General features: G+C 42.7%; 1 protein-coding gene across 1 annotated transcript in view; it reads right to left on the bottom strand.

Moving 5' to 3' along the window:
- The window catches only part of MUSK (muscle associated receptor tyrosine kinase), a 57,411-nt gene that overhangs the window by 23,067 nt on the left and 10,808 nt on the right, over positions 1–23,536 (bottom strand). Inside the window, exons 6-9 of the mRNA XM_005530777.3 lie at positions 8,650–8,774; positions 4,818–4,977; positions 3,324–3,330; positions 660–926 (exon numbers count right to left, since the gene is read on the bottom strand). Of these exons, the coding sequence (XP_005530834.2) occupies positions 660–926; positions 3,324–3,330; positions 4,818–4,977; positions 8,650–8,774 (559 nt within the window). The remainder of the gene's footprint in view (positions 1–659; positions 927–3,323; positions 3,331–4,817; positions 4,978–8,649; positions 8,775–23,536) is intronic.

Genomic DNA, 23,536 nt, shown 5'->3' with positions numbered 1-23,536 from the left:
TTTACAAATACCTGTCAACAGTAGATTAACTATAGTGAGAGAAGCTTTGGACTCCTCAGGGTCCCTGTCAGCCCAATTTCAATGCACATTTCTCTGCATATAGAGGGACACAATAACTACACTGGACTTTTGGTTTATCAGGTACAATTACACAAGCAATGTCTCTGGTCTCATCATTTTTGTCACATTCTTGTCACAGCAGGAATTGCTAAATTATTGGCATATTGCCTTGGCCAGATTTGTTGGATCTTCTGGAGCCGAATTTAGTCAAAATTCCAAAGAAACAATTACTCTTTATAGTGATGAAAAGTATACATACTGGCCTAGTAAGATGTAACAGATAACAGTATGTTAATTATTGAAACTACCTGTGTAATTCAAATGGAAAATTCTTTTCAACAGTGTTCTCCAAACACCTGATATAATGTAGAGGTCTGGACTTCAAATTCAGACCATACCCTAGCAACAAGCACAGTGAGAGCTGAATCCGTCTGTGTGTGCAGAGGAGAGAGCAAAGGGAAACTGTGCAAACCTAGAGGGCCCAGCTTTACTCAGCTTCACTTGCTACTGCAAGCCTGGACAGTCCCTCACCACTCCCCTGCTGCATACACATCCCCACAAAATGAAAGTGAAATATGAGCATGTTTTTCTTCATTTACCTGCACACTGGTTTTGGAGCTGGGCCAGCTCCCGAGGGATTGCACTCCTGGAAGATGTAGTTACACAGCAGAGACTCAGCAGCCGGTTGGCAGAATGAACTCACCATTTTCAGTTCAGTCCAGGCAGTGTGCACAAGCAGCTCTTGGGTCTCCTCTGGGTCAGCATACGAGGAGTTGAAGAAAACAAGAGCATTCTTCGCCAAGATAGCACTACACACCTCACCTCTGTATGTGCTGCAGTAGCCTGCATCACCCTTGTACAGCTTGCTGTTGAGGACAAGAGCACACACACACAGTAAGCTCACAGATTAAAACAGCTGCACGAGCACAATGGCCCTGTTTCTGAATAAAGTGGCATGTGTAAGGCTAAGAGAGGGCAGAGTAGATAGTATGTCTATAACCACTAAAACCAGATAACATAATCCAAGAACAAAACTTTTGCAAGGTATCCTGGTGCCAGCCCAGGTGAGCTTCAGGGATTAGGCTCTGACCAAGTGTTGTTAACATTATAAGTGGACGAAAGACTGAGTAATCACACAGAACCATGACCTAGCATGGCCCCTCATCCTATCCCTAGGCTCTAATGGGAAAAGATTATACTTTCCTGCTTCCCTGCAGTGGGGATCAGCCATGCTGCTTGCTGCAGTCCTGGGATGTTTTTGCTCTGCTGTCTAACAAGAATTAGTTTAATTTAAGATAGATTTGATGAGCAGAAGTCAGGTAAGTTCAACCCATCACCCATGCCAGGGAGTTTTCACAAGATCAAACCAAGCTCCTGCCTGCCCTCCCTCAGTTTCTACACCACTCCTGACCCTGCCCATCTTCCACACCTTTAGCTGGGGGACTCAGAGAAGAAGAAGGCACAAGTCTTTGTGTTTTTCTTCCTGGTGTTTCTCTGCAATGTGCATCTTCTTTCTTCAGGACAGCTCCCATTTTGCAAAATCCTGCCCCATAGCATGGAGACAGAGCTATGCAGGAGCAGAAAAAATCACAGTAGGGCATCTTCTTTGAGGGCCATTCATTTATCTTTCCTATGTTATTTGCATCTAGAAGGAGATCTCTCCCTCCCTCCCTTCCTCCCCGTGGCCATCAAAAGGGAGCAGCAGGGTAAGGACAATGCACAGGTCAGCTTTGCTTCCTGTAGCTCCCACAGTCACCCAACAGCAGCAAGGTCTTTGGGAGAGGAGGTGCCCTCTGCCTAGGCAGCCCATGGGATGCAGTGTCCTTGGTGTGGGAGCCAGCTGGGAGAACAGACTCCCTGTGTGTGGGGAATGGCCAAATCAGGGCAGGGAGGAGGGCTGGGTGCAGCTGTCCCCACTGCTCATTTGGTCAGTGTAACTGGGGTCAGAGAGTTCAATTCACAACACGCCAACCATTTGGAGCAGTCAACAGAGCTATTTGTATCTTTGCCTTTTATTTCTTTCTGCTGTCCAAATAATCACCCATTGTTAACTCTGGGGTTTCTTGCTGTTTTTTCTTCAGAAAGCTGGAGGTACATTGACAAGGGATTACACAGGATGCTCACATTTCTGTTCTTTAGATGATGCTCTTTGCAGATGACACTCCCTGGCCCTGTTTTAGCTGCTTTATTTTGGGCTCCATGCAAATTTTTTCTTTAATATTCTTTCTGTGTCACATTGGATAAAAAATACAGGAGGGCACCAATCTCTTGAGGTTTACCAAAATGGCAGTGATTTTCTGACACTGCATCATCCCAGGCTCCGTGGACACACTTTCACGTGACACGGGAGTCCCCCAGCATGCTGCATTAGTCTCACAGCCCATGACATCTCCCCAGCACACAGCAGGTTTCCCCAAAGCAATGCACTGATCCCAGCACGCTGCTAGAACTGTTCTTGGCATGGCAGGGGTCATGTTATTTACACTTTCCTGATGATTCTCATTGTGCTTAATTTGAAAGTTACATCCTTCCTGTGCCTCAGGAGCAAAAGCAGGGAGCTTTTTCAGGGTGTCTGTGTTAGCAGAGTGGCAAAGCCATTTGCTCAGACTTTCCCAAGCTCTGCTCTTTTATGACGGCAAGAAGCTCCCAGAACTTCTCCCAGGCTAACATTCTAATTTTCCTTCCAGACTGATCAGCCAGTGCAGCAGGTAGAAGCACGGAAGGATTCTAAAGAGAAAGAGCCAGCTAAATTGTTCACTCCTGCAAAAATTACTAAGCAGAAGTTCATTTCTCATTACATGTAAGTGGTAAGTGGTTCCACTCATCCATAATTCTGCTTGGAACAAATATAACCTTCTCTTGCCCTAATCCGGTGAGTACAAAACCAAAATACTTTTATTAACCATGAACAGGCAGGAATTTAACATGCGTTAAGCTTTGCCATGAAAATTTATAAGATCAAGGGAAAATGTAGATCTGTAACCGAATAAAATTTCCCTCAGAATATTCTCCCCACTACCATATTCCAAACACCCTTACTGCTGGCTTGACTCAAAACCATCGTTATCTACCCAAGCTTAGTCTCCAATTATACCTCTGTAAAGGAGCTCAGTGATCCCTTTGGGTAAAACTCATCTGCACAGCTGGCATGCAGAAACCCTACCCCTTCATTTAAGCCAAATTAACCAACCCTCTTGGTTCATCATTCTTCCTCTCCCCAGCCCAGAAAGAGCCTTCACAAAACCACAGAAAGTCGTTCTTACCTCCATTCTGCCAAGAGGCACCAGATCCAGGAATTGTGATGATCCAGGAGAAAGAAGAAATGGAAAATACATCAGTGACACTTCATTGTTCCCTCTGAGATGCATAAGTCAAGATTTCCATGCTAGGAAATGTGTCTGACAACTGTAAGCTGTACGAAAAAAAATGCACCTAAATTCCGTTCCTTTTTTTGTATCTTCTCATGGGGAAGAAAATTTGGCCAACAATGAACACTTTTAAGTGAGAAAGAATGAGGAGAAGGAAGTGGATTTCTGATGGCAGTGCCAGCTGAAGTGGACTCTTGCACCGTAAACCCACACTTTTATTCTGACCCCTTGGGCCCTATGTAACCAGCAGGTAGCATGCCCTGCTTAAGCCACGTAGATATCCATGACTTCAGGCAGCAGCTGTAACAAGCAGGAGAAGCCAGGCCTGGAGATGCTGCAGTGGCACACAGCAGTGGCCCCAACTTGCAGTGCCACAGGGAGTTGGGCAGTGGCAGCACAGGGAGGAGGCACTGAGCATCAGCCAAGCGCCAGGGCACCTCTGTCCTGGGAGCCATGTGAGCTGAGGCAAGGCCAAGGCAGACTCCTGCTCAGGTCTAGGGAGGTGTTCTCCTCCTGCTGAGCACACACAGCCTGGAGGAGTACAGCTTCCACCAGCTCAAAGTACCTGTTCACTCCACTGCATTTGTAGGACACAGACTTACCTGGGCTAAAAGCAGAAGTGGGGATGGGAAATACATCACCAAGCACTAAGCACCTTATGGGGCAGATTTTCCTGCTGGGTTTCAATGCCCAGTGTAAGAAAGGGCATGATTATTTTCTCAAGAAAGCAGAAGCTAAGGAACTGAGAGATGAACAAGTACCTGACTGGTTAAAAGCAGGACCAGGGCTACCATCCTAATGTCCTATGTGATTCCTCTTTCCTCTAACTAAATCCTCCTGCCTGTCCAAAGAGGGGTGGGACAAGTTGCCACCTTTTTCTCTGTATGAAAAATAGTGTTTGTTAGCTCTGACAAAGGTATTTCTCCTCTTTGGTAATCCATTCTCACATTTGGGAGGTGTCCCTGAGAAAAGAGATAGCCCCAGGCAGGGCAGGGTACTACTCTGACAGCAACCACCCTGCTTTCTGGATCCCAACCCCTTGTGAAGCTGAACTGTTTGAAGCTATTTTCACTTTGCTGTTAGATGATACCAACTCTGGGTCATGGCCACAACTTCCTCCACATGGATGAACTTACCAAATGTGCTTCTGGGACACAAAGTACAAGACAGCATCAAACATTCAGGAAATGACAGCTATGCCAGTCTCCAAAGTGTAAGAGTATATGAGGAAATAGCCTGGTGGAGGATGTACTTGTACTCAAATTTAGGCCCCTGCACACTATAAGCTCTCCAAGGCTTTCCTTCTTCCTCCAGAGTACTCCACACCCCTTTCCTCTTACCCAGCAGGAAAGGCTAAAAAAATTAATGGCCTCTTCTTTCCCTGCATACCTGAAATGCTGATGGTTGCTGCTGCTTTTGCGGCTCCAAAAGTTTTGCTGTGCTTGTTTGTGGCAAGACAAGTGAAGAGGCCAGGTCGGGTGACATACACTTGCAGTCTGGAATCAACCACTCTGTCCTTGACACTTTCTGCTATAGACCCTGCAGAAACCTGAAAGAGTGCAGTAATATTTCAAACAAATATTACTGCCCAGTGCAGTAATATTTCAAACAAAGATGCAAACAAGCAAACCAAGGAAAAATCTGAGACAGAGTCCCAAGCATTTAAATTCACAGAGGAAGATATGGCAAGGAGACAAAAGTGGTGGAGAGCTAAAGCTCTCTAAAGCTGGTGTTACTTCGGTGCTTTCATAGCAGCTGACTTCACACACAAAAATAAGTGTTAAAAGATCTCTCCTATTTCACACTTCTGCAATGCTTTTGCAATTATGTTTCAGTTCAAGAGGGTCATAAGTCACAATTTGGTTTATGCAGTTGAGCTGGCTAGCTACTACTGGGCTTCTTTTAGTAGATTATTTGCCTCTTCATGCTTTAGCAAGGAATGGCACTAGATGGTTTTGTGAACATCCGCTATACAGAGGAAGAAAATAAAATAGTTTGGAAGTCATTGATTCTGGATTAATATAACCCCTGCCATACTCTCAAAGCAGTCATGTGCAAAGAACATGCTCTGGCTCCAATACTTCAGCAGATATCTGGTAGATTTTTTAATCTCACAACTGGAAATATGGCAAGGGCAGCAAAAATGATGATTTTGGCCAGCTCTTTTCCCAGATCAGGAGTTCCCAGTTAAATGAGCTTGAAATCTGCTGATTTTGGGCAGTCAGGCTTGATTTACCATCAAGTCTTTCTTGCAAACATGTTATTCATTAAAGTAGGAGAGCATGGTACATACAGACTCTATCTTGCAAAGGCAGTAGGAAGGAGAGCATTGCCTGCTCTTACCTTCATACTGATACTGGAGGTTGGTAAAAATGTGCTTTCAGTGAGATCTTTCAGTGAAATGAAATACCCATAGGTATTGACAGCAATAAGTGAAAAAGCAAGAAGGAGGTCATCAGTGTTGTAACATGTCTTGAAAGAAGATTGGATTCTCTAGGAAAAGAAAATGCTGAAAAGAATATATTTGTTTTACCTCACTCAGAGTCAGCTTGGACTTGTGGTGAGAGGATGTTCATGGGAAGAAATCACTAAATAATCAGACCAGCAGAGTTTGTAAATACTGCACCATGTATGTTGGTCTCTGTGCAGATGGAAGGATATTTTTGGCCTTATAACATGAAATCAGTTCAAGAGGGTGGGAGCCCAGGGGAAATCTTTTCACAGAATACCTCTTTTGTCACAAAGATGCTCAAATTTAGCTTTAAAATCCTTTCCTCTCCAGAAACCACTCAGCACTAAAACGGTGCAGGGACCTTCTCAGTGGGAAGGAGGTATTTCCTATAGGCCACTTCTACCTTCCAGAATCTTGGTGGGATAGGTGGCTGCTTGCCATGAGCAGTTTGTGTTAATCCAGTCTTCTCTCCCTGCTGGCTCCTCAGGCCTCAGGTGTACCACATCTGGCAGTGTCGGACTGTGCCTGCTGAGCGCAGATAACTGGGATTGTTCCTTCCAGCTTGGGATGCAGGAGGAAGAGGTTGCTCAGGTAACTGCAAGCAGTACAAACAGTATGCACCATGTACAGTGGAAAAGCACAGGCATGTGGTGGCTAGGACTTCCACACTGGCCATCTGTTGTTTTCTTTACTGGAAATTTCAAGATGTTCCCTTATATTAATTGATTCCCTTTTCTTTTCAAGCAGATTTCCTGAGATTTTGTCTCCAGGAGTTCTCTTTTTAGACTTTAAAACATCACTTCAGCCACCAGGAAATTAGAGACCTCTTCATATCTTCACACCTGGCTCATTTATTCCTGGATGTGTGGAAAACTACATTATAAGGTCCATGATGTCCTGTGGTGCATAGCGGGAGGAAAATGAATTGTGTTTCTATTTAGGTAGGCCAGGCAGCTGCTGCACAGAGGCGTTTCCATCCTCTTCTTCCAGGGAAGCTCAGCAAGCTCAGTAAACTCCTGTTCTTTGAGCCTCAGGACAATTACAGGTTGGTGTTGAGAGACCATAATGCCACAGGCATGCTGCATCTTCAAATGACTCACCATTGCTGTGGACCAGCCCTCAAAGCCAGTCCATGGCTTCCTGCTGACTCTCCCAGAGACAGGCTCTCATTAAGGTTTCCTTGCCATATATAAATCTGGAGCACTACCCTCCTGGGGTTGGGCTATGCCTTTCAGACAGGAATGGGGCAGAGCAGATATGACCGGTCAGGCAGCTGCCCAGGCAGGGGCTGAGCATCATCCCACGTATTTCAGGTCTCTGTGGGACCCACACACTGGGATCTCAGCAGAGCACAGATCTCTGCTCTGGAAATATGCTCTTGCCAGGCACACCAGACTCCTGCCAAAGGTTTCATTCACAGTAGGGAAGAAATCTTAAATAAACACTTGGAGTTGTTTCAAACTAAATATTGTCAGAAACCACTGGGCACCTATGCATCTCAGCAAAGGCTAATCTGATCCCTTTGCTGCTCTGCCTAGCAACATTGAGGAAATACAGAAAGTTAGCCCTGATCATACTGGAGGACACAATAAGACACAATATAGAGAAGGCAAGGAAGGCAAGACAGCCTGCAGAGTAGCCATGGGGTCCTAACAACCTCCTTTAATGTACAGAAAGAGGAGATACAAACAGGACAGAGACAGCCCCTGAAGTAAGAACCAAAGGGATTTATTGGTCCTCTGGACAAGCAAGTCCACAGGGATGGTCAGGATCAGCCTGTGCTCAGAAGGACTCAGGGTTGGCAGGAGGTCAGTGAGAGAGAGCAGAGGAAAGTTGCCAGCCTGCACTCAGCAGACACTCCACATGCCTCCATAGAGTCATGCCCTGGGGCTCACATCCTTTAAAAAGCTGTCAAAAGACCAAAGAGAGCACAAAACATGTTTACCTCAAGCACATGAAGATTAGAGGGAACCCATGCAGACTTGGGCTGCAGAGCTGCCATGACTGGTGCTTTGCTTACTCTCACACTGACAATATAAGCCGTCAAGCAGATCTTCAGCTCACTGAAATGAAGGAATTGCAATAGCCTAGACACAGGCATGAAAGCCAGAAAAACGGAAAGCAAGCACCCATATTTAGTGGTCACAGTCATTAGACCATGGAATCTTTCCTATGAGACACAGCAGATTTGCATCCCTTGGTGCCTGCTACTGAAGAGGGCTTCTCTTAATAACATGCTTCTGGTCAGGGATAAATTGCTGATATATTCTACAACACCTAGGTCAGTCTAGAAAATTTCAGATCTATTCTCTTCTTCAAATGTGCTGTGCATAATGCTTTTCCACAGGCATTTGACCTCAAGACAGTTTCCTCTATCTAACTCCTCAGTTTGTGTTACTTTGTCAAATACACAATTTTGCCTTGTTATTAATAATTTTGCCTTGCCACATTGTTAAAAAAGGAAAGCTGCAGAAATACATGACAAAGTCCTAGAAATTCCGGCTTGGAGGAAGGTTGAAAGGGTCTAAAGCACCCTTCATCTTGGGCTTTCCAGATCCTAACAAATTAAGTCATGCAACACCCTGGAAAATGGGAACAATGTTTTGTCAGAGGAGAAAACTGCAGCAGAGAGATGAGCTGGACTCAACCAGTTTGAAAAACAAGGAAGTTAGGAAGGAATAGAAACCATTGGTGCTGACAACCAGGCCTGTTGTGCTTCCAGCTCATAGCCATCCTCCAGTGCCAAAAGCATGAAAAAGAGGCACTTACAGCTTTCCCATTTTCCAGCCAGGTTACAGTAGGGACTGGAAGGCCGGTCGCTGTGCACCGCAGTGTCACCACAGACCCAAAAGTGATGTTTTGGGATTCAGGAGCCTTCAGGATTCTGGCAAACACTGTAAGAGAAGACAAAGGTGCTAGCTGAATGATAATGTAAAGCTGAGGCTGGTGCTGACATGGGGGTACACCCTCCCCAGTGGGTCTTGATGTAAGTCACAGCTCCATGAATAAAAGCAGAGCATAGAACAGGCTTCCCAGTGAGTGACAGTCTTAGGAGAGAGATGAGGAGGAGAAAAACCAAGTATTCAGTGTGGTTACATTCTGCACCTTACAGATCAAAAGTTTACCTCTGGAAATTTCTGTGTCAAGTCCAAAGCCGAGGAGGAGGTAATGTGCAAGAAAACCAAGGGCAAACGCTCCAGTAGCATGCAAATGGTACAGCTTACAGCAGAAAACCAGCAAGCTACCATGCTGCCCTGCCCAGGATGACTTCCTGTGAAATTTCTTCCAAACCATTAAGGACCACTAGTATGGACATGTGCCATGAAGGTTAAGGGTCAGACAAACATCTCAGTCTGATTGCAGTGGCTAACACTTGCCAGAGTGCTGCAAGCACCGGCATTTTTCACACAACAAGGTGCCCTAAGGGGAAAGTGTCTAACAACAAGCATCAAGGTATGAAAAATTGGCTGGCAAAAACTTTAGGAAGATGAGATTGCAGTGGAAAAGCAGATTTTTAAAGTGGTTTCTCATTTCTATGTCTCTTGCTTCTTTTGTGGAAATACGGTTATTGGGCACATTGCAGATAATCAAAATAAGAATTCCATTTGCCATCTCCCCCCCTCCAATTTTTTCTTTTGTTTTGTTTCTTTTGTTGTTAGAGGGGGCAGGAGGGTTTTTTGGGGGGGGAAGGGGGTGGGGTGGTAGGGGGTGCTGTTGGCCAGAAATAACAAATGAAGTATTTTTGCTGAAAACTTATTTTGATCCAGAAATACAACCCTGATGGTCTTCATAAGCTGCTGTACTTGGACCACATAGAGAAAAGCAGAGAAAATAAATTTCCCACCTGGAACATTTGAGTTTTGACCTAAAATTTTTAATGGAAACACCAGAATGTCTGTACGGAAGCAGGCTCAATAGCACTGCCATTTCTTACTCAAATTTCTCATGCTTAGTGAGTAACACCTTCTGGACCACACAGCAATGTCTAAAAGTCTCCATCAGAAACTTTAATAAGCAGGGAAGTTTCTCTTGGACTTTTCAGAAAAGCCTGAGATCTTGTTTGCCACTTTTAGCTACATGTTTCTCCTTATCAACATGTCACCATCTTCTGACTGCCCCATTGAGAATTAGAACATCTATCCCAGCTATTTGGGATGCAAAGGCTTTGTCTGCAAAATTTCAGTTGAACTGAAAAAAAGTATATGCTTTCCACACAGTCCTTCCACCCACTTCTGAACAGCTATGCAGCTGAGATTTGTTCTGACAAAGAGCCTAAAAACAGCTTTTGGTCACAGATAAGTAGCAGTGGGAGTTAATTTCAGCATGGAAACCTTTTTGCCATTCAATAAACTCTTGGGCAGGGGCTTTTAGGAAGATTAAGTTTAATGTCAGTGAAAGTGAAAATGGAGAGAATATAAATATTACATCAAGATTCTTAATTCTCCTGTGTGCTCCAAGCAATCCCAAGCAACTGCCTGTGCTCAGTGCTACCTGCCTAAAGTCAAAACAGAGCAGCATCAGGCTTCTGCCTTACCCCTCAGCAAGGCAGTAGGTATGAAGCTCCATCAGTAATAAGCAAAGCTTCAGTCACTGGCCAGAAGCTTTTCTCATGAATAGTAAGTAAAATGAAACCTTTGTCTGAAGTTTCGCTTCAGGCCATTAACACCAGATGGTTACGAATTCAGGCCCAAGTTTTGCAGGCTAAGCTCATAATTATTTTTATACTTCATTTGGAGAAATACTAAACTTTGGGGCCTGTCCTCTGGCAGCAGTTATGGTCACATGGCTCCTGCTGAAGCCAGCATGTTAACTTCCAAAGTCAGAATACAGCCCTTAGTGCATTTCTTGTGCTGCCCAGTGCGCTGCTGGGACCCTTGCCCACCCGATGCTGCTCCCTGACTCTGCTACTCAGATCCTGCCCAATTAAGTTAATACCGAAGTGACAAATTTCCGGCACTCAGTTAAGTGATGGTGGACTGTGGCATGTGTCCTCTCCTGTTCTAGCTGCTCTCCCAAAATCTGCTAGAGTTTTTCAGCCAGGAGGAAAAAAGACACACTTTGAAAATGGCAATAGCAGGGTAGTGCTGTGGCTGGCCCCGCTCATGCCTGGCATGGTGCCTATGGGGAGGTCACAAAGCTGCATTCCTCTTCCAACCATCAGCACTGATCACTGCACTTGCTTTAGCAGCACAGCACACTCCTAGGCAAGCAGCTGTCTGGCAGCATAGGGAAGGTAAAGCATCAGACCATTCTTAAAATCCTGAAACATTGAATAGAGGGATAAAAAATCCGTTAACAGCTCCTAAACGTTCACATGTTTCTGGTGGCAAGTACTGCAGGGAGGGATGGGTAAATAAAATTTGGCCTATAAGGAACTAAACTGATTTCCAAATTGTGGAAGAATTGAAATTCCTTCTATCCCCAGTGCTATCATGTGTACTTTTCAAGACCTTCAAAACTGAAGTTACATTTTGAATTCTTTAATGTTTCAAGTACTTACATTCGCATGCTTTCAAATATTTTACTTAAAGTTCAGCTATGTACCTTAAGTATATATGTACCTGTACATAAGTGCTGTCTACCTGTAGATGGTATTACAGGTACAAACTGGGGGGAGGGGGGGCTTATATTATTTTACTTTAAAATGAGAAATTTCCTTGGACAAGGCCCAGGCTTCCTGGGTCCCAACAGGTTTTGGAGCATGGCTGATTGGCTGATCCAGAGACACATTTTCCAATACTAAAAATAATAATAATAATTAAAAAGCTCTTAATAACTTTGGGAAACAGTATTTCAAAAATAGCATCAGCTATTTCTCAACCAGATAAACTATGGGTAGATGATCAACACACTGAAATTGCTGTCAGACTTGAGTGCTGTGGGAAAGTCAGGATGGGTGCGTAAGTGCAGTCAGTGTCACCTTCCACCTCTGCAAATCAGGGCAGGAACACCGGGCTGATCTCAGGGTCCATTTTGGCAACTGCCCGAGCAACAAAATCTGTCCTGTATCTAAATGGCAAAACACAGACCCCATAACCATAATTTTTCCGCCCCCTCCCTTCACCTCCCCTGCCCCCAATTCTACAAGTAAAGAAAAGAGGCAAATGAAAAAGTGGCAAATCTGGTGGTTGTATAGCTAGCAGGAAGAGGTGGGTGAAAGACAGGAAGAGGAGGGATCAGGAAATAGCAATAAATGTTTGCAAAACTCCCATTTTTGGTGTGTTCAGGACCTTGTCTTGTTCTCCATTTTCCTCAGAGTGAAAATTTCCAACAATCAGGTGATTTCTAATATTTCCATTACTTGTCTGCTTTTTTCTACATCCTCTTGAATGTGAATTTTGCCCTTGCTTGTTTAGCTACATTGCCATTACAAGGTTAGCAACGTTTTCGTCAATACCCATGGGCTCTCTGCTCTGGATTTACCCACAGGCATGCCAAAAAGAAGTTAGGGAAAGTGGGCAAAGACAGCTTTATTTATTTATTTATTTTAGTGGAAAATAAAACAGAGGAGCTGTAAATGAAATCCAGACAGCTAAAAGCCAAGCCAGCATGTCAGACTTCACTCCCAAGCCCCTTAATAAGTGTATTTTTTTACAGCCTTGGTAAATGATGTTCTGTGCACTGCAGGGCTTGCTAGGAGGTATCTGTACTGTAGCCAGCTGCTCTCGTTTCTGAGAATTACGTAACATCATCCAGTCCAAACAGTAGGGCTTTAATTCAGTCACAAAATTTTTGTACTATAAAAAGATTAAAGCAGCATGCCCTCCCCTCTGCCTCCGCATTGAATGGCTAACTCTTTCCAGGTGACATTTTTCCCCATTGCCTTTGATTGAGCTGTTTCATTTCCCAGGTTTGGGGTCTGGTCCCGCAGTTCTGGCAGATGCCTGCCCTTAGTCTGGGTAAGGCCTATTTTTCTGAAGGCTGTATTTGTCCAGTCACAACCAGACAGCTCTGCAGGTGGCCCGGGGCCATGCTGATGTTTTGAGGAAAGGACAAAGTGATGCCCAGAGCACAAGTGATGCCTCCTGGGTTTTGCCTTTTTTCTTTTATATGTTCTCTGTATTCTTTGCACATATATTTGTAGCTCTGTAGATTATTGTATTAGTGGCTAGTTTTCCCAGTACTTTTCCATGGCCTTTGCTTAGGCAGAAAGACAAAACAAATTCCAGAGCTCCAAGCCCTGGGAGATGCAGGGCTCCTATGCTATCTTGGTTCCTCCTTGGAACCAAGGCCTAGAACAACTCTTCAAGATACATTTTCATGGACAAAGCCAGTGCCAAGGGGGGAACTCCAGAGAAAGGGCTTGGCCTGGGGGGGAATTACATCACCACTTGCCCTCCTAATTTGTGCTTTTTATCAATTATGTTAATTCCTAAAACCTATGGAAATGGTTTTAGGACCATTGGGAGGGTCGGGTTTTGCAGATATCTTTCCATGATTTCCCCTGAAGGCCTTCAAATAAAGATTCACTCTTACACTACTTCCTTATTAAATTATTTCGAGTTTCATTTCCAGGTTGGGAAAAAGGCAACACCAGGACCAATCAAGCACTAGTTTTGGGGTGTGGAGTACATTGCTTTTCATCTAGAGGCCACAGTTGCTTTGGTGAACCCTGTGTTTAAGAGGATATGAACACTTTACCATGTACATCAATTAACCTAACCTGTCAACACCCACAGGTGTTCACATCCAAGAGTTTGTTGCTAGTTGTGTATAGGACTGCATCCCCAGTAATCCAAACCAAGGTAAGGCCACCAGGAGCTAAATTTGTGTCAGCAATCCCTGTCAACATTTCCTTCCCACTGCAGCCAAAGTCTGCCTTGACACATGAGCCAGACCCAATGTGCCCATCCTGCCAGGTCTGATATCTCAACCTGCTTCACTTTCCCCAACTGCTTTGTATTTATCAGTGAAACATGGCCTTTTGGGTGATTGAAAACAGGTCTTATGCATAATTTTTTTTGGCAGCTAAGCTGCAGAACACTGTGTGTAAAGGCAAAACTTGTGTGCACAACATAATTTCCTTTGCATCCAGTGTTGTGTTGAGATCCAATCTGTCTACATTGCTGCAGGAACTGGTAAACTACATATTGTCTTGGAAGGTTTCCTGATGTAAATATCCTGGCAAAGACTTTGCACTGTGCAAAATTCATGTGTAACTACTTAGCTAAATTGCAAGCATTTTTAGTTTGTGTTTGCTGGTTTTCCCATAGCTCTTTTGTTCCTGAAGCGTGAAAGGTCAGAATTACTTCTTGTCTGCAGAGGTGTCTCTGGGCTTAGACTTTGCTTACTAAGCCATAAAAAACCATTCTGCTTGCCAGCTGTATGCTCTGAAGAGCCATGAACTGCAACTTTTGCCAGTGAGAAGTCTGTTTGCCTAACTCCCCATTCAGATTCATTCAGCTCATAACCATTCACTCCTCCTGACAAGCCTAAACTAGGCAGTTAAGGAGAGGTAAAAAGTAGAGGAACTACCATTTCCTCCCCACTGGTGAGAAATGAGGGAAGGTCTGATGAATATGTTTTTAAATACATAGAAACCTGCAGAATTTGTATTACCTGCATAAAATTTTTTTAAAAAAATCTTGAAATACCAGAGCCAAGAACAGGCCACACCATGCTCTTGGATCAGAGGTCACAGACACAGCCACACCAAGCTGTGTGCAGCAGCTAATCACATTCCAAGAGCCAGGGCTGACCAGTCAAGACACAGTCTCTGCAGCTGGCATGACAGACCTGAATCCCTTGGAGAACAAACAAATTCTCCTGCAAGGACAGTTAACTACTCTTCTTGCAGCAGCAGCACTTGGTTCTGTGAGTGGCTTAGCACTTACAAAAAGGGTATGGGTTAATAATTAATTCCCAAGATAACCGCAAGGTCAGTTTCACTTTGATCTCCAAATATTTCTTACCTAAGTTGCAGTCTTTATCTTTTTTTGTAAGTCTACCAGGTAAATGCAAAGACCAAATCAGCCCAGGCAAAGCTGAAATGAGACACTTTCATTTATCTCTATCAAACTGCTTAGGTATTTTATTTAATCGATACACGAACATGCTTACTGCTGGCGAACCATGTGTATACAAGTCATCAAAACAAAAAAAAAATGTACAAAGACAGTAGGAAATCCATGCAATCGCTGTATTATTTCTCCAAGAACAGCACTATTATGTGCAGGGCCAAAAAGAGCAAGGTGAGGAAGAGCTGTTGCACACTGTAAGCAAGTTGTAAGCAGTACTTCATCATCCACTGATCCTCACCCTGTTATTTTGGTAACCCAGGAAGATAAGCCTCCAATGCATCTGAAATATCTGCATTTTGTACAAAATCACAAGATGCAAGCTCTTCTGGCCCCTGATATATTAATTGTGAGACTTGGGTCTTGTCATAGTCCTTTAAATATCATGCAGCACAGGCTAGACTCCATAGCAATAAGTAGACGCTCAGCCTGGAGCCTGAGGCTATGAAATGGGAACCAGAGACGATTCAAGATCTGTGTGGAAGTAAGATGGAGCAAAACACAACATCTCCATCCTGAATCATATGCCTTCAAATTCAAAGCTCTAGTGTCTGATATCAAAGCAAATTTTTCTTAGCAAGGCAATAACTTTTCAAGGTAACTTTATTTTAGGGTGGACTCCTAGATTTATGGGTGGTAGGACAATTTGCATTAGTAGACGGACTCATGCGATGGTAAACATATCAGCCTCTAACTTCTCAGCTGTGAAAGACTTTACACTGCATGGTGATGTCTCTGGAATCCTAAAAGGAGACACCACAAATACGCGAAGATGTAATAACCAGGAGTAAAATGTAAATAGATAGCTTATATCCTGTGTAACTATATAAAACCTGTTCAGTACAAGCATTCATCTCTATATACACAGCAAACACTAGATTCAAGGACAAGTGAGGATAATGTGTTCAAATTACTTCCCAAGGAAATGAATGAGGAAATTCTTTTCATGTCAGTACTGGTCTTATATATGTCTTTGGTTTCTTTGAAGGAAAGACCCTTTTAAACCTCCCCATGCTCTGTCTCATCTCATGACTCTGTACTCATACAGTACAGAGTCATATCAGGTGCATTTATCTCTGCCCCTACCCACTTCTGCGTGTGAAATTGGAAAGGAAGTTCCCAGCCTCCCGAAGTTAAGGAGCAATTCCTTTGCTTGTTCCATTCATGATCACTACCCATTATGACTGCTGCCAAGGCTACCAATCTGTGCGCATGTATTGACGCAGTCAATTGTGCGCAGTCTTCAAATCTTCATAAGTCTCCCTCTCCCACTCTAAGGAATTGAGCAAACAATTATGGGGAATCACCGTGATACCCAAAAATTAGATAATTCATGCATCATCCTAACATCCGGTCTCAACCACTGGGTAACAGAAATGCCATAAATTTAATTATGTGCCATTTGAAAAGTACTTCCTTTTGTCTACTTTAAAGTACTGATAGCAGTAGCTGCCAGGATGTTCCCTGGTTTGGGGAATAGCAAGGAGCCTGTTCCCTGCTCACCTTATCCATCATGCATTCTTGATTTTTTGTGTTGGAAACTCATCTAGCTCCTCCTACATCAGAGATCCATCTTTGTTCCAAATTCTCAGCTTCCTGTTTGATATGCCCTTTTCGTGAGGGTCTGTGAGGGACTCCAGCCATTTCAGAATACTTGTCTCCGTTTTATCTGCTCCCCTTTATCTGATAGCTATGGATGTTCTCTATCCTCCACTCCCCTCATTGTTCTGTGGGAAGCTCATGCTTTCTAGCTAGCCAACAGTTTACAAGAGGGATTTTAACTGACATATCTTTTTTTTTCTCTTAAAACCACAATTCATGCAATGATTTGAGAAGGTCATAAATTTTTCAAGTGCCTTCCCAAGGTCTTTGTTAGGGGAAGGAGGTTTTTGTGAAAGGAAATAGCAGGCTCAAATGCTTTTTAAAGAAGAATTTTGTTTATGTGCTTTGTCTGAAGCCTCATGCTCCCAGGAGGCCTTCACTGCAGCTCTGTGATAATGACTGGACGGCAGCATGAACCTCATGCCAATGTCACTACAGAGCAAGCCTCAGGAGTAAACTGAGTAGCTCATCCCTGCTTGTCATTTGCTGAAGGTCTGAGGCTGTTTTCCTCCTCCTGCAGCTTGCCCTGTTACTCTGTAATTAGGGCCATGGCTGTTTCTGCAGCCTCAGAGCCTTGGGATGACTCTGGTGAATGCCACAGGTAGGAGGAGATTTAATGAGGTATTTTGGGTTTTCAGTTACGCCCACGCCACCCCACTGAGGTCAGTCAAATACTTTGGTGTAACTACAGGCAGACTTCTTGTTTCCCAGTAATGCTTCCACCTTCCAAATCTTTTGAAATTTTTAAAATCAAACTGCTATGTTCACCCTTTACTATCACAGGACATTACCTGCAGGTACATACTCCAGCACCAACACAAACAGGAAAGCCAACCTTTCCCAGAGTTTCTGCCTCTGCTCAAGGCAGAGCCAAAGACCTCTTCAGTGTTGTTATTGGAATTTCCATGAAGAAATTTCACCCAATACTTAAATGAAGAACAGCAAACTTCCTTGCCAGTTTGCTATTTGGCAATTCACCTGACCTCAAACACTCTGCCTCTAAAGATGATACAGATAAAAATTCAGATTTCACACTGAAATCTAATCTGTGGGAAATGCAGTGCTGACTGGCTGCTTCAGTGGTCTCTTGGTATTTCCAAGTGCAGACAAGTCAACCAAAAAGTATAAAATCTTTCTGAATGATATATCAAGAGTCATTTGATTTGAAATACAGCTCTCTGGCGATCTATCCAAACAGATAGAATTGTCTGCACTAAATGCATGCTTTTATTTCTGTTACTTGAATTTTGGTGTGTCTTCTTAGTCTGTTGATTTATCTGTGTTGTAAATTTGTCCCAAGACTATATAAGACATCCAAAAAACAGCTGAAGGAAGCTAGTGCTTTACACTTTACAGGGACAGTCTTTTAACTAAATTGCAATGGCATTGCTTTCTATTGTCAGCTAGTCTGCCATCCCCTCACTCGCACAAGAACTAGACTAAATTATTAAAATAAAAATCCAGATGAAATCTGGCAGGTCCTTTCTTCTGAAGGGATCATTCTCCAAGGAAAACCTTCCTATTTTTAAGGCTAAGGCAGTTTTCAGAAGTGGCTTACAGGGGAACATTTTTGTGGCCTGTGGCAGGGTATTATTTCAGTAGCTAGTAATAAGCAATAAAATATGGCCAGGAAAAGACTTCTATCTACCAGGGCTGGAACACGAAAACGAACAACATCTAAGTCAGGGGAGCCTAAGGAGCCTCTGCCCTTGTTTTGATTTGATTGTTTTATATGCTGCCACATAGTAGCACAGGATGAAGTGGAGCAGCAGCACTTCAGCAAAGAAATTAATGAAATGGCCTCGTTAAGAAAAGGATCAGTAGTCCTCAACCAATGTCTCTTCAGACAGCTGAAAACTGCTGAGAACAAGAGATTGAACCAAAAATGTTAATAAATCTATGTAGAATACAGGTCGGGTTTTTTTTTTAAACACGCTGTATCTTCTAACGTTTGCCCTGGCTAATTTGTTTGTTCCCTTACAGACCTACACTTGCTAATTTCTAGACATGTGTCTGTAGAGTGACGACTTCAAAACTAAATGTTATCACACAGTATACTTCTGGATTCCACAAGTCTCTGGTGCAACAGGCTGGAGGTCAAGCTCAGTTTCATACAAATCACAAGATGGAGTTGCATCTAACTGAGTACACAGCTAACAGGACCATCCACATACTCTCTCCTCTCACATAGCAGTCTCTCTATTTATTGCCTTTTTCTATACTTTTCAACATTAAAAATGCATGACTGAGCAAACTGGAACTTCAAAGGTTTCACTCACTGGATACAATGCCTAGAAAGACAGGAAGTTTGCTAGTTACCCTAGGGAAGTTACCCTAGGGGAACAAAACCCTTTTGCACACCTAGACTATTCACACTGTCTTCCTCCATCAGAAGACTGCCGTTCACACTGCTGCTGTCAGATTAGAAGGATACCTCTCAGAAGAATATTTTACCTTCTGTTGTGTTAGTGCCTAATCCACCACAATCCTTTGTACAGCTCAGTGACTATAATTTCCAGAAAATGCAATTTCCAATAGTTGAAGCTAAATATAAGGCTTAGGCTGAAATATGGCTTATGGCATTTTTTTATTTGTAAGCAGGTGTTAATTCTAAACAGTCAGAAATTCATGGTCAAATTTTCAATTCCTTTTGTGATTTTTTTTGTTTTTAAAAATGAAGGAGGACAAGAGCCCTTCTTCATGTGAAATCTAGCAGTTCACAAAGTTGCCCCTTCCTTCCCCCAAGGACAGAAGAAATTTTCTCCAAAACAAAGAAAAAAAATTGAGCCCAGGTCAGGCAATGACACCTGTAAATCATGACAAAATTTACTGGTCTGTGGCTGTTCTGCAATAGACACTTGTTATTTGATGCAGGAATTACATATAATTTGAACACTGGCTATAAGGACAGTGTCTGAAAAAGATAGTGAGAGATTAAAGCAAAATTATCCAATGGAATTCATTTCTCATATTAAGAAAAAATTAGTGAGGCAGCTTCACTCTGTTAATAAGTGATAAGGGTGCTCATAACAGGAATATTATCATGCCTCTCACCTCATAAGATCTCTTGGCTTTAAAGATATTATTTAATATCACACAATTCATACATAATGGATATGAAGAATACCATTCTTTACTCAGGTCAGACCTTGTAGACTGTAAGTTTTGGGCAGCAGGCCCAGAAGCTGAACCTGAAAAGCTCTTGCATGGCCTTTGTGGGACTGGTCCTGTTAATGAACTGGTTCAATGTCACTGCAAATACCAACAAAAACAAAAATTCCTCCCCTTCTACTGCCTATGTACATAAATAGCTGTCCAATGCATAAAGGATAAAGATAAAGGTCTTACAGACCATATAGATTTCAAATGATCAGAGGAGGCCCAAAAAATGCCTTGGCACAGCTTAAATCTTTGTACCCTGCCCTGAGTTTTCACTTACATTAATGAGAATTTCTGCATTTGATGACAAATCTCAACACTATAGATGGCAATAGCTGCTTCTCTATCTCCAAAGGAGTGATTTCAGACTTCAGATAAAACTGAATCTTGGCCATCTCAGGCAACATCTTGTCAATAGACTTCAGACATCTGTGTGAACTACAGATCAGGTAAGCAAGCAAATGCTTCTATTTGACCATCGTCCTGAATCTTGGATTTATTCAGGAACCTTTCAGCCAGAGATTCACTTTGAGAATCAATACAGCAAACAACAAGAAATCTATGGAAATCCTTTGTCAAAGTAATACTTCATTGAGTATATAAATACTCTTCTAGGTTTTTCAGAAGTGTACATTACCAAAACTGATAATGCAGTGATTAAAAAGCTAGTTAGCAAAATGCTTAAGATTATAGAAAATTAATACAAAACTGCAGGTTAGAAGTCTTGCCTCCAGGAAATTAAAAACTCATTTCTTGGCAAACAGTCAAGATTATAATATTGTTCCTTCATATGCACGTTACTTTCTGTAGACATCAGTGGATGTAGAGGAGCAAGAGGAAGTCATCTTCATATTCTAATTTTAGCAGACCAAACAAATTCAGCATTTCTTTTTTATTTAGCTTTGCAGAGTAGTGTGGAAAAGGCTTGATTCTGCCTGTTGCACTTCTGCTCCATGCCAGACTACTTTCACTAGTCCTTTTTTTCATAAGCTGAGTGGGCTGCAACTAGAAGAACCAAGTGAGGAAAAGACAACCATGCAGCTTCTGCACAGCTATGGACCAGCTCACTAGTGGAAAACCAGTTTATAACAACCCTAGCAGATGTCAGAACTAACCAACCCGACTCCTCTGAGACATTCCTCAGAACTAAACCAAAGACATGTATCATTTTACTACAGAAAACACCAAGATCATAAAAATTGTGTGTAAGTCTTCCTCAGGAGCAATACCCATCTTGCCTTGGCCAGTGCCTGCCTCTTGTATCCCTTCTCCTTCCCTTATCTCCTGAGCCTGTTCCCTGATGTCAAATCAATGGCATGCACTATGGCCTGTTTCTTCTCCTAATACCCTCCAGGCACTCCACACAGACTTTCAGTGAGGACAGTGCTGTCCATAGAATCAACACAGTTCTCAGTAAAGAACCCAGCTCTTCCCACAAACCCAACAATTAGCTCCATTATGATCGTGTATCTACCACTTGTGGATTATGAAAAAAATCTGTTTCACCATCATTTGTCCAAATTTATCTGGGTTTGCCCCAGACTTTGAGAGAAGATGCAAAAAGGCAGGCTTTTTAATCCCTTTAGTTAAAATCCTGACTCAGGATTATAATTTGTGACCTGAGTCCTGGTGCCCTGGGAAAGCGAACAGGCTGTCCTAACCTGGGAAAGGTCTTTTCATGGTGAAGAACTCACAGAATCCTTCTCTTCACTACATTCACTGATGAAAATCAGGAACTGAAAAATCAGTTTCACTAAGAGAGGCCTTCAGTGATTTCTTTTTCCTGACAAGAACTGCACCTGAATTTTCATCTAAAACTGACTGCTCAAATTATTTCCACTTTGCTTTAAAAATAATAAAACCTTAAAAATACTAAAGTTGTTCTTTAAAAGTAATAAATAGAGGACAGTATTATGAATGCTAAGGAAAGCTTACAAAGAACAAAGGAAAAAATATTTGGAAAATCAAAATAGCAGCATTTTTCAAACAGTTCTACCTTGGACCACTGAAACCAGATAAGTAGTACTGTAAGGTACCTCAGTAGTGTAAATATTTGGGCCAAGACTGTTGTCTGAACAAATGGATCCTGCACAGTTCACTCTATGTACTTGTGGCTTGCTGTAATTTCTGGGCCAACTTGAGCAAGTAATTTAAGCATGTACCTGACCAAAAGTACATTTAGGAGCTTGATTGCTTGTAAAAGGTAGAGTCAATCCTTCAAGAACACCTCTGACCTTTGAAAAATGCCTGAAGCTAATTACAGGATGCAGAAGCCTAGAAGACAAGGGGCTAATGCGTATGTCCCAAACACTGATAGCAGCATATCTGTGGAGCCAACCAAGGATTGTTGGTACCAACAGCAGATTACCAATCACAACTGGAGAAAGGAGCCATGTGGAAGTAGGGCAGTACTTTTCTAGGACAAGTATCCTTGTTCTGGCTCCCGGAGCTAAGCACAGCAGAGTACAGCTGAGGTGCAGGAATGAGGCCAATGGCAGGCCTGGAATGTAAGGGGGGATCAAGAGCACCCAAGATCCCTAAAGCCCCCCAACCCATTTCCAGAAAGATCTACAAGAACGGGCTGCACATGAAAACTCATTTGCATAGAGAATGAGAAACTTAGCTCCTGGGCATGGAAACTTCAATATAAAAAGGGCTACGAAGCCTGGACACACCAGGGGCCTGCATACCCCATCGGCTGTATTGATGATGGAGCCAGGACTGGTGATATCTACCATCTTCCTTTCTTCTTTTCATTCTCACTCCTCTTTCATCCATCGCTCTCTCTCTCAGTCTCTTTCCTTTCATCCTAGCCTTTTATCCAAAACCCACTGCCCCATGCTTATATAGGAGGTCAGAGATTACCATACACATTTCCATGCCAAATGTGTAATTTATTAATAAAACTTTGTAAGCTTTGGCAGGCCCTCTTACTTTTGTCATTCCTTTTGACCACAAGGACCTATGATCCTTGGATGCTCCCTTCCATGTAAGGGTGGGATGCCACACTGGACTAATGCTAGACCCATTAAAATGGAAGCACACAGCACATCAAGATCCATGTGATCCAGCTCTAGCTAGGTATAAATATTTACACTGCTCTTTAAATGGATCCTTGCCTTGAATTAAATATTCATAGCGAACCAGCCATGCTTATTCATTTTATTTTAATATTAAACCACACTATGCAGGCTGGCAACTCCACTAAATACTAGGACCGAGATTTAAAAAACAAAAGTACAGTAATGTTGTTACAGAGAAGCAATAAACAACTATTTTCATAAATTTTGTGAACAAAATGGGTGCTCAAAGAGTACTGCAGTGTGATTTTCCTGCTTAGAATAATTTAGTATATTATTTATTTTAAAGTGCTGATACTAATGGGGTAGGAGAGGCAGGAGGGGAGGGATACCAAAAATAATAAAAGAGGTGTGTGAGGGTCGTGTGTGCACATACCTTCTTGCAGGCATACACAGGTATGCTCACATGTAGTTACTCTAAATATCCATGTAAATTAATCTAAAATACCATGAGAGGAAGGGATTTGTATGCACAGCAAGCTGCTGGGTCTGGATTATGAATGTTGTCAGTTTGAACAAATGGATCCTGTGCAGTTCACTCTATGTACTAAATCAGGACTGATACCTATGGATTTTAGAAGCCAAAAATATAAAACAAACTTGCGTTAAACAAATTATAAACCAAAACTAGTTTGGATGGCCGCCTGAAATTAGGTATATTATATAGATATATTATAGCAGAGAACCAAGGTGAGCCTGGAAGAAAGCATTTATTTGTTCACCCAACAAATGACTGGAACAAGAGGGGATAATTTGTGTGGGAGCATTGACCTGCCACTAATCAATTAGAAACTTATT

The sequence above is a fragment of the Pseudopodoces humilis genome, chromosome 4, assembly GCF_049639895.1.
Source record: "Pseudopodoces humilis isolate 2021_Gansu_Grassland_sample_001 chromosome 4, ASM4963989v1, whole genome shotgun sequence".
Classification (NCBI taxonomy): Eukaryota; Metazoa; Chordata; class Aves; order Passeriformes; family Paridae; genus Pseudopodoces; species Pseudopodoces humilis.
This window is presented reverse-complemented; position numbering and strand designations above follow the sequence as displayed.